Below are 15,032 nucleotides of genomic sequence, written 5' to 3'. Positions count from 1 at the left end.
TTAGGAGATTGCTGGGAAGGTCTTCACTGAGCCCTAAACTGAGAGAGTTCTATCCAGGGATTCAGGAGACTTGAGTTGAATTTGGGGAATTCAAGAGGATTAATTATAATTGATGGCAAATGGAACTGAGACATAAGCATAAATTGATACGTCTAATTTCTCTTCCCTCAGAAAAGAGAGAGAGAAAAGAGCTTTCTTTACATTTCCCTAATACCTTATTTTACTCAAATATTCAAATTTATTTGTGATTTCATTGATATGAGCATTACATATGATGGTGTATCTCTAGTCATGTATACTGCCCATCCTTTACAATGGATCCATTTCCTTCTATCCTATTTTATCTCCAAGAGATCTACTTAATATACTGGCAGTATCCTATAGCATCAGAAGGACATCAACAGCATTCCAGGATGTCTTCCTATTAATCCCAATTCTGTGCTGCATGGGTTTCCACTGTCGAAAATCATGACCAAATAGTCAGCCCAATGGTAAGTGTCTGTTTTTAGCTAGGCGGAGAGCACCTTCAACCTGTTGCTATACTTGCTAGCATGAGGAAATTTGTCAGAGCCTGGACTTGGCAGATTAATATTTGACAACATCAAATTACTTCTATGCTATAATGAGGAATTAGACCTTTTTTAAGGAGTTAGACCTTTTATCTTACAAAATGCTTTGCCTATACTATTTTACTTAATCCTCAAAATCATCCTGTGAGGTTGAGAGTGCAAATATTATTATTCCAACTTTTATAGTTGAGGAAATGGAAGCTGAGAGCAGTGAAGAAGTCTGCCTGATGTCACATAACTAGCAGGCTCTGAAGTCAGGGCACAAAACTAGTCTTCTGAATTCTACTGCAGGGTTCTTTACATACAATATCATCATTATGATCCTTGTCGTCACCATCATTATCATTGTCATCATCACCACTACCATGAACATATAATTAAAATAGTTCTTTGCTACTCTTATATTATATATATATATATTATAATAATATATAATTAATCATTGTAATAACTACTACTCATAATAATAACAGTAAAGGACCCTGGAATAGTATTCAGAAGAGCTGGTTTTGTGTCCTGGCTTAAGAACCTACTAGTTATGTGACATTGGGCAAATCTATCATTGCTTTGGGCTTCTGTTTCTTCAACTATAAAAGTGGGAAAATAACATTAGTTCTATTATGTTATTGTACTTGTACATTATTACAAATGTACTATTACATGTTATGATAATTATTGATAACAATAGCTAGCATTTATATAATGCTTTATTTCTTGCAAACCCTTTATCCATGTTGGCTGATTTGATCTTAACAATGACCCTGCTAAATAGATGCTATTATTATCCTTACTTTATAGATGAACAAACAAGCTGAAAGAGGAGAATGATGTGCTCAAAATCACAGAGCTAATACATTTCCAAGGCAGTATTTGATCTCATGTCTTTCTGACTCTAAGACTAGCTTTCTATTGTCAAACTGCCTATTGCATTTTTTTCCTCTCCTGCACTACTTAACAGGCATTTCTGATAATGATCTATAGATAATGGATTAGTAAAATGAATATTTCAGTATATATTTAACTTCTATTTTTTGGCTAATTTTTGAGCCGGAGTGAATATTTCTCTAATTAGACTGCAAGGCCTAATAGGAAATACTATGTTGAAAATGCTTCAGATAAGCTTGATGGACTCACTACATGCCCATTGTCTGAGATCCAGATGAGCAAAACTCCTATAGACAGTGCCATGTGAGCTGAGCCTTGAAGAAAATTCAGGATTCCAAGAGAGTTGAGGAGGGAGTGCATTCAATTATGGGGAACAAAGAATGCAAAGGCACAGAGAAAATACATATATGTGCCAGAGACAAGAAGAAGGACAATTTTGCTGAGCCATAGGGCATGTGAGGCCATACTAGGAAAGGCCTTGAATGCCAGAGTATTTTGTAGTTGATCTTAGAGGTAATTGAGCAGAGAAATGATATAGAAAGACCTCCGTTTTAAGAATATCATTCTATCTAAAATGGATTGGAGAGTGGAAAAACTTGAGAAAAAAGATCAAGATTCTTGCAATAGGGTATTTTATACAGACCTTAAAGCAGCACAAACCACTACTTTAGAGTGACTCAGAAACCTATGAACACTGCCATTCTATATAATGACACAAGGAAAGAAAAAATGAGAACCAAATACTGCAGATGAAACTCTGCTCACAGCATAAACTAGTCTTTCCCCTCTGATTACCCCTCTCATTCTTACTACACTATTTCTCACAATAAACTACAGGCCAATTCATTCTAAGAGTCACAGAATCAAAGAATCTTAGAAGGCACCTTAGTGATCTAGCTCAGCTCATATCTCAAAACCCAAGTACAACATCAAAAATAAGTTATCATCCATTCACCATCCACCTGGGAAACTTTAAGGAAAGGAATCCACCTACCTCTGGGACTCAATTTCCTGCTTTTATTTTATTTTTGTAAACAGCATTTTATTTTTTTCAACTACATGTAAAGATAGTTTTCAACATTTATTTTTATTAAGATTTCTGAGTTCCAATTTTTCTCCTTTCCAAGGTGGCAAGCAATCTGATAGAGGTTATACGTGCGCAAATGTTAAACACATTTCTACATTAGTCATGTTGTAAAAGAAAAAACAGAACAAAAGGGAAAAATCAAGGAAAACAAAACAAAGACATGAAAATATTATGCTTTAATCTGTATTCGGACTCCAAAGTTCCTTCTCTTGATGTGGATGGCGCTTTCCATCATCAGTCTTGGGAACTGTCTTGGATCACTGTCTTGCTCAGAAGAGCTAAGTTGTTCACAGTTGATCATTACACAATGTTGCTGTTACTGTGTATAATGTTCTCCTGGTTCTGCTTACTTCACTTAGCATCGATTCGCTTAAGTCTTTTCAGGTTTTTTTCTGAAATCTTCCTGCTCATCATTTCTCATAGCACACTAGTATTCCATTACATTCATATACCACAACTTGTTCAGCCATTGTCTGTCAAGGGGCATTCCCTCAGTCTCCAATTCTTTGCTAGCACAAAAAGAGCCACTATAAATATTTTTGTATATGTAGGTCCTTTCCCCCCTTTTTAATGATCTATTTGGAACACAGAACAAGTCGTGTTATAGCTGGATCAAAGGACATACACAGTTTTATAGCCCTTTGGACATAGTTCCAATGCTCTCCAGAATAGCTGGATCAGTTCACAACTCCATCAACAATGCATTAGTGTCCCAATTTTGCCACATTTTAAATGTTTATTATTTTCCTTTTCTGTCATGTTAGCCAATTTGATAGGTATGAGATGGTACTTCAGAGTTGTTTTAATTTTCATTTCTCTAATCGACAGTGGTGTAGATCATTTTTTCATATGACTATAAACAGCTTTCATTTCTTCATCTGAAAACTACATATTAATATCTTTTGGCCATTTCTTATCAATTTCTTAATTTTAAAATGAGGGTTTGGGATTTTATTGTACTTTTTGTTATATCAGGTTCAAATCTGCCTATTGATATCTATCACCCATTGTTTCTGCTTCAACCAGCTGTGGTAAAACAGAACAATTGTACTTCTATATGATATCCTTTCAAATGACACATATCATAATCTCCCTTCTCTAGATTAAATGAGGCCACTTACCACTAATTAGATTCTCCAAATATGTTGTCAGAAGTGATGCTGCAATCATCTGCCACTTACCCCTCACTGTTGCTATCCATACCAGTGCCAGTGTTGCAGTCACATCTGAGGAATCTTCATTTTATATAATAGAAGTTTCTTCCTGGGCTCTCTTCTGCTTCCACACCCTTTAGTGCCTAATTCTGTCTAAAAACTGATAATAGTTCCCAAACACAAATTCTTCTGATCATAAAATCACAGATTTAAAGTTGGAAGGGGGGCAGCTAGGTGGTAGGGGCAGCTAGGTGGTACAGTGGATAGAGCACCGGCCCTGGAGTCAGGAGGACCTGTGTTCAAACCTGGCCTCAGACACTTGACACTTACTAGCTGTGTGACCCTGGGCAAGTCACTTAACCCCAATTGCCTCACACACAAAAAAAAACCAACAACAATAAAATTGGAAGGGACCTTAGAGATCATCTAGTCCATTTCTTCATTCATTATATAAGAAACTGAAACCATGAAAGGTTAAGTGAATTATTTCCCCCCTATACCTCCTGCATGAACTCTAGTTCCTTTACCATCCTCTGAATGTACTCTGCTCAATCTACAATTTGGTGTATGGAACTGACACAATACTGAAGATATGGTCTGAAAAGAGGATAATAAAACCACCTGTTACTTTTCTCAGGACATCAATGATCTCATATTAACAAATCCAATGGCCTCCTCTCAATCCACATCCTTGCTGACTTTTCTGCAGCCTTTGACACTTCTTGTCACCCTCTTCTGGATTCTCTTCTCTAGTTTTATTTCGTGACATTACTCTTCCTTATCATCCTCTTAACTATCTGACTGTCAGCTCAATCTTAGTTACTTCTGCTGGATCTTCATTCAGGTCATGCCCACTAAACATGGGCATCCTTTAATGCACTGTCCTGGATCTTCTCCTTTTTTTGATAATAAACATTTTTACTTGAAGTTCTGAGTTCCAAATTCTATGCTTCCTTCCCTCCTTACCTTCCCCCCCCTCCCTGAGGTGATAAGCAATCAGTTATAGGTTATATATGTACAATTATGTACAATGTTACCATATTAGTGATTCTGTATAATAAAACTTGACTAAAAGCAAAAAATGAAAGAAAGTGAAAAATAACATGCTTCAGTCTGTGTTCAATCAATACCAGTTCTTTCTTTGGAAGTGGACAGCATGCTTCATCATTAGTCCTTTGGGATTTCTTTTAGATACTGCTTCACCCAGAGTTTTCATCAATCCCCGTAGATTTAATTATCATCTCTATGCAGATGCATCTCAACTCTATTTATCCAGGTCTTTCCTGACCTCCAGGCTCTCATCTCCAACTGTCTATTGGACATCTTGAACTGGAGATCCCATAGCCATCTTAGACTTAACATGTTAAAAACTGAATTCATAATCTTTTCTCAAAAACCTCCCTCTTCTTAATATTCCTACTGGAATCAAGGGAACTACCAGCCTTTGTCACTGAGGCTCAAAACCTAGGTGAAATATTTTACCACCTTATGTTCTTTCATCCCCTTTATCCAATGTATTGCCAAATCCTGTTGATTCTACCCTTACAAAATCTTATATATACTCTTTTTTTCCTGTGACACTGGAACCATCCTGATTCAGGTTCCTGTCACATTATGCTTGGACTACTGCAATAAGCCTTCTGGTCAATCTCTGTCCCTCAATCCTTTCCCCATTCCAGTCCATTCTATACTCAATTTCAAAGTCCCTGTCTATTCTCCTTTTCTGTAATTACCAGAAGATTCCTACTGCTTTCAAGATCAAATATAAAATCCTTTGTTTGGCCTTTAATGTCTTCCATAATCCTGGCCCCTTCTTACCTTTCTAGTCTTTTAAGTTATTTCTCCCCTCTATGTTCTACTGACACTGACTTCACTTTTCCTTAAATAAAACACATTTCCAAACTCCATGCATTTTCACTGGCAGTCCCTCATTCCCTGCTTATCTCTTTTAGTTGGGTATATTTTTACTTTTGCTTTGTTTGAGATCATTATTGTAATCCCTATCTTTGTTACTTTTAATAATTTAATTATTTTTAATAATTTAAGTAATATTCTTACTTTCTTACCTTTACTTTACTTCTTGGTTTTTCTATTTCCTTCAAGTCCAAGAGAAAATCCCACCTTCTGCAAGAAGCCCTTCCCAGGTCTCCTTAATGTTAGTGCTTTTTTTTCTGAAAGTATCTCCAATTAATCTTGTATATATTTTGTTTATGCTTAATTGTTTGCATGTTCTCTCCCCCATTCGATTATGAATTTCTTAAGGGCAAGGGCTGTTTTTGCCTTTCTTTGTATCCCTAGCACATTGTACAGTACCTGGAACATAGCAGGTACTTAATAAATACTTGTTTGCTTGACCCAACATTCTGTTTTTGAGGTCCAAGATGGTGGAATTACTTCTTTTGGTTGCAATATCATAGTTATCACTCTTATTGAAAATACTTTAAAAAATTTTTAAAAGAGAATACTTGACAACAAAACTCTAGGTCTTCACATTAACTTCTTTCTGGCCATGTCTCTTCCATCCTGTCTTTCTATGATTTTTTAAATATTTTAAATGTAACTTAATAATAATCAAATTGCATTGTCAATCTTTATACTATTAAGACCTTTCTGGATCCCAGTATTGTCAGTCCCTTACACATTTGTATCATTTGCAAATCTGATAAGCATGCCATGCTATTTGTCACTGATAAATATTTTGTGAAAAATAGATATTTTGTAAAAAAATGATATTAAGTTACATATAGTAGAAGACAAAAGAAATAAAGCAAACAAAATTTCAAAAATATAGGGAGAAAGAAGGGTAATAAAAGGTTGAACAGTTTAAGATAAACAGTTTTCAGAATCAATGCATGTATTTGAGGAGGGACAGGATTAAAATAATCATACAAAGAAGAAAATAGGATAGAGGGAAATGCACAATTAATATTCATAACTGTGAATGTGAATGGAATAAATTCACCCATAAAATAAAAGCAGATAGAAGAAAATATTTGAAACCAGAACCCAGCAAAGGTTGTTTACCAAAAAATGCACTTGAAAAAGAAAGACACACAAAGAGTTAAAAATCATAAAAATTGGGGATTACAATCATGATGTCAAACAAAGCATAAGTAAAAATAGACCTAACTAAAGGAGATAAGCAAGGAAATTACATTTTGCTAAAAGGCACTACAGACTGTAAAGTAATATCAATATTAGATATAAATGCACCAAACAGCATAGCATCCAAACTCTTAATGGAAAGTTAGATTATTTATAGCAGAAAATAGAGAATAAATCTATACTAATGAGGGACCTTAATTTTCCTCTCTCAGAGTTAGATAAATCAAACCATAAAATAAATAAGATAGAAGTCAAAGAGATGAATAATATTTTAAGAAAGTTAGATACGACAGACCTCTGGAATAAAATTAATAGGAGTGGGAAGGAGTCTATGTTTTACTCAGCTATATATGGTCACCTTCAGAAAAACTGACCACAATTTTAAACCTGTATAAGAACATCACAACCAAATGCATAAAAGCAGAAATATTAAATGAACACTTTTGAAATACAAACTATTTGAAAAAAATAAAGGAATGCTACCAAATTCCTTTTATGACACAAATATAATTTTGATTCCTAAACCAAGGATAGCAAACAATAAACAATACTAAAGGTTCATTTCCCTAATGAATATTGATGCAAAAATTTTAAGTAAAATATTAGCAAGGAGATAACTACAACATATCATAAAAATCATATACTATGACCAGAATAAGGCAAACACTGTATTCTGTAATAGCAATATTGTAAGGGTGCTCAATTGTGGAACCTAGCCTACTCTGATCAATGTAATGATCCAAGATAAATCCAAAGGATCCATGATGAAAAGTGTTACCCTTTTCTAGAGAGAGAATTGATAGACTTAGTGCTTATTGAAACCTTCTTCACTTTCTTTTTCTTGCTTTTTCCCCTTTTCCTTTGTTCTCCTTTCTCTCTCTCTCTCCCTCTCTCTCTGTCTCTCTCCCTCTCCCCCTCCCTTCTTTCCTTTCTCCTTCCTTCCTTTCACACCATGACTAACCCAGAAATATGTTTTGCTGACTTCACATACATAACTGATATTATATTGCTTAACTTCTCAATGTGTGGAGAAGAGGCATATATGAGGGAGAGAATTTGGAATTCAAACTCTGGGATTTGGGCATAAAATCAATATAAGGTTACAATGTGACATGGCAGCCAAAAAGCTAATGCAATCTTAGGGTGCATTTAGACAAAAAACAATAAAGATATTGTAATCCTCTAGCTGTCTTCTGCCTTGGTGATAGCCTAATGAGTATGATGTATACTTTTGGGTATAACATTTTTAGGTTGAATCCTGAAAAATAGTATTAAATTCTGAATAATTTCAAAATTCAGCATTTTGAAGAGCCCAAAGACCATATCATATTAGGAGTGATAGAAGAAACAGGGAATATTTATCCAGAAAAAGAAAAGACTTGGGAAACATGACAACAATTTTCAAATTTATGAAAAACTATCAGGGAGAGAGGTAATATACTCATTCTACTTGATCATAGGAGTTTGAATCTTGAACCATTGCTGCAAGTTAGAGAGAGGCTTAATATTAGGGGAAACTTTCTAAAATTCAGAACTAGGAGAATATGATAAAATGCCAAGTACTACCTTTCCTCTCACTAGGCTTTCAAGAAATTGTTCCAAATTTTAGTGGTCTATTTTCATTTTTCAAAATAAATGACAGGATACTTTTGGAGTCCAATTATACTTTTCAGGACTTTCTAACATATGACAAAATTTTAGGAAATTGTATCTTTAAAATATTAATATTTTCTATTATATTTTATGATTTCTGTGAGCATAATAAAAATTCTCTAAGCAACTTTTATTGTTTTTTAAATAGTGAGATAATGACTTAGGAACAGAAAAATTAGGTTCAATCTGTTTCTTCATATGTAAAAGGGGGCCACTAAGATTTACATTAAACCTACTACCAGGAAAGGAATTTTAAAACCTCAAAAAATAATAAAATAATCATAATTTTATCGGTGAGCTAAAGTTCCAAAATATCATAAAAGACTGTAGAGGGGTTTTGTTTTTTTGGTTTTTTTTAATCTTTATACTGTGAACTCAAGCGGCTGTGGATCATGTTACCTTCACAGGATGTTAATAAGTACCAAAACAAAATGCTTTTCCAAAAATCAAAGAATCCCAGTGCTACCTAATAAAAACAAAGAATTATATACAGTCCCCTTACAAATACATAAGTAACAATAAGCATAACAATAAACATAGAAAGGAACTTCTAATGCCGAGATGGCTGAGTGAGGAAACAACCTGCTGGAGCTATCCCAAATTTCCCCTCCAAGGCGACATAAAACTGCCTCTGAATCGTTCCAGGAGCAGGGAAGCAGCCCACCAACTCAGAAGGAAAGGTCTGCCTCACCTGGGTGGGAAGGAGGTGAGGTCCAGGAGCAGCAGCTATTTCTGGGCTAACATCAGGGAGCCTGAAGTAGGGCTCTGAACCTCAGCAATCCACCAGGGAGGCTCCACCCACCTACAAACCAGCAGCTCCCGGGGCAAGTGAGCAGTCTGGGCAGGATAGCGGGGACACTCAGCAGGCACCCCAAAGCTAGCAGAGACAACCAGGGAGACTTTGACCCCACTGCTGACCAGTAGTGAAGGCCCACCCAAGACTGGTCAACATCAAGTTCCCGCCCCTGTGACCTCCCAGCAGAGAGACTGTTTCCAGGGCAAATAATAAACATAGGAATACTTCCATGGGTAGCTCTAGGCAATCCCTTCTCATACAATGACTCTTAAGGGTGCAGTTCAGAAGGTTTGAAAGCTGTGTTCAAAATTCATTAAAAAGAATTATGTGAATCCAAAATTGAAAATGTATTAATAAGGCAATAGTTGTAAATATTTATCTTTTGCCAACTTGAAAATCACTTTAAAATAAATGGCAAGAAAGGGTAATTTTTAAATATTATGAACAGTATAATTTTAAAAATAATGAGCTCCCTTGCCTTCTTTCTTCTATATTACTGGGAAATAATGTTTTAACAAAATACAATTTAAATCAAATTTCCTATAAGGAATATTAAATAGTCCCATATACACATAATCATCTTTTCAATTAATCATAATTCACTTCAACAAGCTCTAGACTACAAGGATGGAAAAATGACAGTCTTTTCCTTCAAGAAACTTAGAGCCTAGTGGGAAGAAATAGACATTTACAAAGCTAACTATAATCAATCAATCAAGAAGCATTAATTAAGCACATTATGGGTCAGCTGCCTGGTATACAAAGAAAAAACAAAAACATTCTTAAATTCCTTAGTTATATATTCTAATCTTATCTAAAGTCCCGCCTTTAAGAGGCCTTTCCAGTCCTTATTAATCTTAGTGCCTATTCCTCTGAATCTATGCCCAATTTAACTGTATAAATCTTGTCTTATTCATAGTTGCTTTTATATTGTTTTCCTTATTATTCTGTGAGCTCCTTGAGGCAGGGACTGGCTTTTTTGTTGTTTTTTTGGACTTTCTTGGTATCCCCAGCATATAACAATTGTTTAGAACAGGGGTTCTTTAACTTTTTCCAATTGCCCCCCTTTTCACTGGAGAAATGGTTATGCAACCCTGGTGATATAGATATATAAAATAGGTATACATAACCTTTTACTGTTGCCAAATTTTTCTTGACCCCCACATTCAGTTATGGGACCCCAAAAAGGGTTGTGACTCAGTTTAAGAAGCTTTGGTTAAGAACATAGTAGGCACCTAATAAATGCTAATTGACTAACACTATTAGGGAGTTTACATTCTAATAGGAACTAAAACATGTACATAAATAAATAAATACAAGATACATATAGAATTGGTACAAAGCAACCTTATAAAGGAAATAGTAGTTGGGAAGACTAAGACTCTTACAGATGGCACTGAAGAGAATATAGAAGGAAACCAGGAATTCTGTTAGGGCTTCTTTAATAAAAGTTTGAATATTATTAAGTTCCTGAAGTAAGTCAAACCGTGAGTCATAGACAATTGAGACAGATCACTTTCAGGAACGATTATGAGGAAGGGTTCTGAGTTAGAAATCAAAGTAGTAATAACAGGACCAGAAGTAATAGCTAACATTTATGAAGTATAGTACGTACTTTTTAATATGTGTATATATGTGTATATATTTATATATATATAAAATATAACAGATATATGAGTCACTTAATATTTATTAATTTATCCATCACAAATATTCTATATAACCACTTTATAAATGAAAAAACTGAGACTGAGAGAAGCAAAATAACATTTATAGACAGAATTTTAAATGGAATTAATTCTAAACATAAAGAGTAATACTCCAGATGGCAATCTGGTTTCCATCTAATTTCAGTCAGTCAATAATAATTTATTAAGTGCATTTTATGTGCCAGGCACTGTGCTAAGTTCTGGTGATCCAAAGAAAGGCAACAGACAGTTCCTGCTCTCAGTGAGCTCATTGTATTATTGGGGAGATAGCAATTACACTGAACAACTAATTGTTCCCTATACATATCATTCCATATCCTACGTCCAATACTTTTCTCATCTGCTCTCCATATATAGAATATACTTCCCATTCAGATTTGTCTCACTGAATCCCTAGCTTCTTCTCAGCATGACTTAGGTGTCATCTTCTACAGTAGGCCTTTCCTCACCTCCTCATTTCCTAAGTCTATCGCTATCCCTGGCCCTCTCCCTCCACCCACCCCCTACCTCTTAGCCAGATATATAGAATTAGTAACGGTATGGTTGTCTAGATTGAAAATGGGCAGGGGAAGACCTTTGCTTTGGAAAATTTCAGTTTGCTGGACCCAAATTCCTTAACTGTCTTAGATAATCCTGTGTGTGTGTGTGTGTGTGTGTGTGTGTGTGTGTGTGTGTGTGTGTGTGTGTGTGTGGTACGTAAGTCTAATTTCTCTCTCATACTTACTTAATATGTACTTATTTAGTATATACTTACTTGTGTACGTGTAAAATGCAAATATATCAATCAACATCAGTTCCTTACTTAATACATTTCAGAGGCTCTGTATTACCACCAAAATTAAATACAAACTCTGACATTTAAACTCTTACAACCTGGGTCCAATCCAATTTTTGAGACATTTCAAATTATGTCTATCACAACACAACTAAACTGGCTCCTTGAGAATATGTGTGTGTATATGTATATGTGTATGCTTGCATGTGTGTATGTGTATGTATATATACATACATATACGTGTGTATGTATATATACATACATATACGTGTGTATGTATGTGTGTGTGTATATATATGTATATGTGTGTGTCTATATATACATTAGCTTATGAAAAAGAGAGAAGTTGGCTTCAAACTGTAGTCCCATAGTTTGGATGAATTGCTCGAGTGAATAGAACAAATTTGACTGTATACCTCTCATCTCTTTTTAGAGTCAAAATTTTAGGCACTTCTACCTCTGTCCCTTTCTACTAGCCAGATAAAGAATTAATAATGTGAGGGTCATCTGGATTGGAAATGGGCATAAGAGAAAGGCATAGGGAAGGGCCTTTCTTTTGGAAAATTTCAATTTGCTAGCCCCAAATTCCTTACTTTACTGCTTTGGATAATTCTCTTTGTGGGGGCAGGGGTAGCAGTGGGGTGGGGGGTGTATAAGTCTTGTTTTTCAAGCATGTGATCTTTTGGGGGGGAAGGAGAATAGGAGGCCCAAACTTTGGATGAGTAATCATTTGTAATTATTTAATACTCAAAATACATACATACATACACATATATGCATATGTGTATGTATATATAATTATTGATTGAGCAATTCAGATTCATTCTTTCGTTCTTTTTCCTTTTCCAAAATACTTACTGGTATAAACAAGTTGAAAGCCTTCATCAGTACCTTCTGAATCAGAATTAAATTCTAACCATAGCTGATTTGAGGTACTACTGAGTGTCAGTCCTCTCATCGATGCACCAGTAAAAGCACCCAGGAGGTGGGTTGTTTTATCTTTTCCATCATATATCTGTAAAATACATACATATATACTGAAAATTAGACTGAGAAATTATAAACACAAAACACATTCTCCATAGCCATTAAAAATGTAGTATCATCAAAATGTTATCTTTTCCCTAAAGCAAGCTGATTTGCTGCAATATTTTTTCTAAAGTGCAACTAAAATATATTCTGGGTTTGGGGGGGATTTTTAAATGTCAGAACATTCAATGTTCTTTGAGTATATATTTCTTAGGGCTTATTTTAAAATTCCAAGTTTAGACTTGACAGTAATTTTTAAAACCCTAATTCAACCCACTAACAAGTATTTATTTTTATTAGGTTTAGTTCTCTCCAGAGTTATTTCCAATAATAATTTAGACAAGCACAATAACACTTTATGACCACTAGGTTATCATGGAGTACAATAAAGCACTAATTTGTAACATTCCAAGAGAGTAACTTGGATATGAGAGAACCTGAAATAATGAAAAAAATAAAAGAACAAATGAATAAATCAAAGAATTTTTATTAAGCACTTAATATATACCAAGTACTGATAAATTTCTATTTTAAACCAGTTATTGTCATTATTCTTAAAATAAATTATGAAAATATGACCACTGTGGTTTCATGGTTCAGGCATCCTCCATATCCAGAAGTCACCTTTTTTTAATCTAACTTAATTCAAAAAGATGAATGTATTGCCTTTGAGAAAATACCACTTTAGTGTCTATGAATTTAAAGTCCACAAGATACTCATACCTGCAGTGAATATAAATACCTATGATTATTTATAATAATATATACATAATTTATATGTACTGATACTCTGAGAGACAAACTAATTTAACAAAGACTCATTGGGTTCAATTAATGAGGAAGTGTGCTATAGGATTGGTAAAGAAGGACAATTTTCTGGATTCTGTTATTTTTGCAATGGTATAGATTCATTGACAAGAAATTAGATTTTTTCTGGTTAAATGGGTTCTGACATAATAAATTTAGGCCTATATATGACCTCCAACAAAGACCTTCAACAACCTCCAAGTAAGGAGGGAAAACATTTTAACTTAAGGAAAAGAAATGATGTATGTTCTATAGGAAAATCTCAGGAATCTCAGGAAAAGTGATGAAAGTATTTCCATCTTCCACAAAAAAAGTTTCTGCTATACTTGTGAAGTACAATAACAAAGAGTAATAGCAAGAACCCTATATTTGTGGTCAGAAGATAATTAAGGATTCATTTGATACATTATTCATTCAAACATCGTTTCAAATTCAAATATCTTTGAGAAAATTGAGACTGAATAACAAAACTTAGGATTCACTCAATCAGCTTTCCTTTCTGCTCTTAAAACCTAACACACACACACAAATTTTTTTTAACCCTAATGCAGATGTATTATTGAAATTTAGTCACAGAATTACAAAATCAAAAAAATAAAGAGAGAAAATGAGGTACTGTGGGCCTATATACACATATAAATAAATATATAATACAATATGTAATACTACTACTGTTTTTAATATATTCAGTGACAACAGTGACAAAAATTCCAGTGCTCCATTTTAGGTACAATTTAATTTATCATGACTTGATTATTTACCCAATATCACCATAATCTTACTTTCAGATCTATGGATAAGGGAAGAATTTATGACCAAACAAGAGCTAAACAACATTACAAGATATAAAATGAATAATTCTGATTGTATTAAATTAAAAAGGTTTTACATAAACAAAATAAATACAACCAAGATTAGAAGGAAAGCAGAAAACTGGGTCAAAATCTTACAGCAAGCATCTCTGATAAAAGGCCTCTTTTCTCAAATATATAGAGAATCAAGTCAAATTTGTAGGAATACAAGTCCCTCCCCAATTGATAAATGGTTAAAGGTTATGAACAGGCAGTTTTTGGATGAAGAAATCAAAACTATTTATAGTCATATAAAAATGTTCTAAATCATGATTAATCTAAAATCAATGCTCTAAATCATGATTAGAGAAATGGAAATTAAAGTAACTCTGAGGTATCACCTGATGCTTATCAGATAGGCTAATATGACATGAAGGAAAATGATAAAAGTTAGAGAGGATGTGGGAAAATTGGGACATTAATGCACTATTGGTGTAGTTGAGAACTGATTCAACTATTCTGGAGAGCAACTTGTAACTATGACAAAGGGATATAGAACTGTGTATATCATTTTATTCAACAATACCACTATTAGGTATATATCTCAGAGAAATTAACAAAAAGGGAAAAGTCCCTATTTGTTCAAAAATACTTATAGCAGCTCTTTTTGTA

At 34.2% G+C, this 15,032-nt stretch overlaps 1 protein-coding gene across 1 annotated transcript in view; it reads right to left on the bottom strand.

Annotated features, from left to right (window-relative positions):
- CSMD3 (CUB and Sushi multiple domains 3) overlaps positions 1-15,032 on the bottom strand; it is a 1,584,452-nt gene that overhangs the window by 389,761 nt on the left and 1,179,659 nt on the right. Inside the window, 1 exon segment of the mRNA XM_043974157.1 lies at positions 12,592-12,748. Coding sequence (XP_043830092.1) covers positions 12,592-12,748 — 157 coding nt within the window.

Source organism: Dromiciops gliroides, chromosome 1 (genome assembly GCF_019393635.1).
Source record: "Dromiciops gliroides isolate mDroGli1 chromosome 1, mDroGli1.pri, whole genome shotgun sequence".
Lineage (NCBI taxonomy): Eukaryota > Metazoa > Chordata > Mammalia > Microbiotheria > Microbiotheriidae > Dromiciops > Dromiciops gliroides.
The sequence above is the reverse complement of the archived record's forward strand: the minus strand, read 5'-3'. Positions and strand labels throughout refer to the sequence as shown.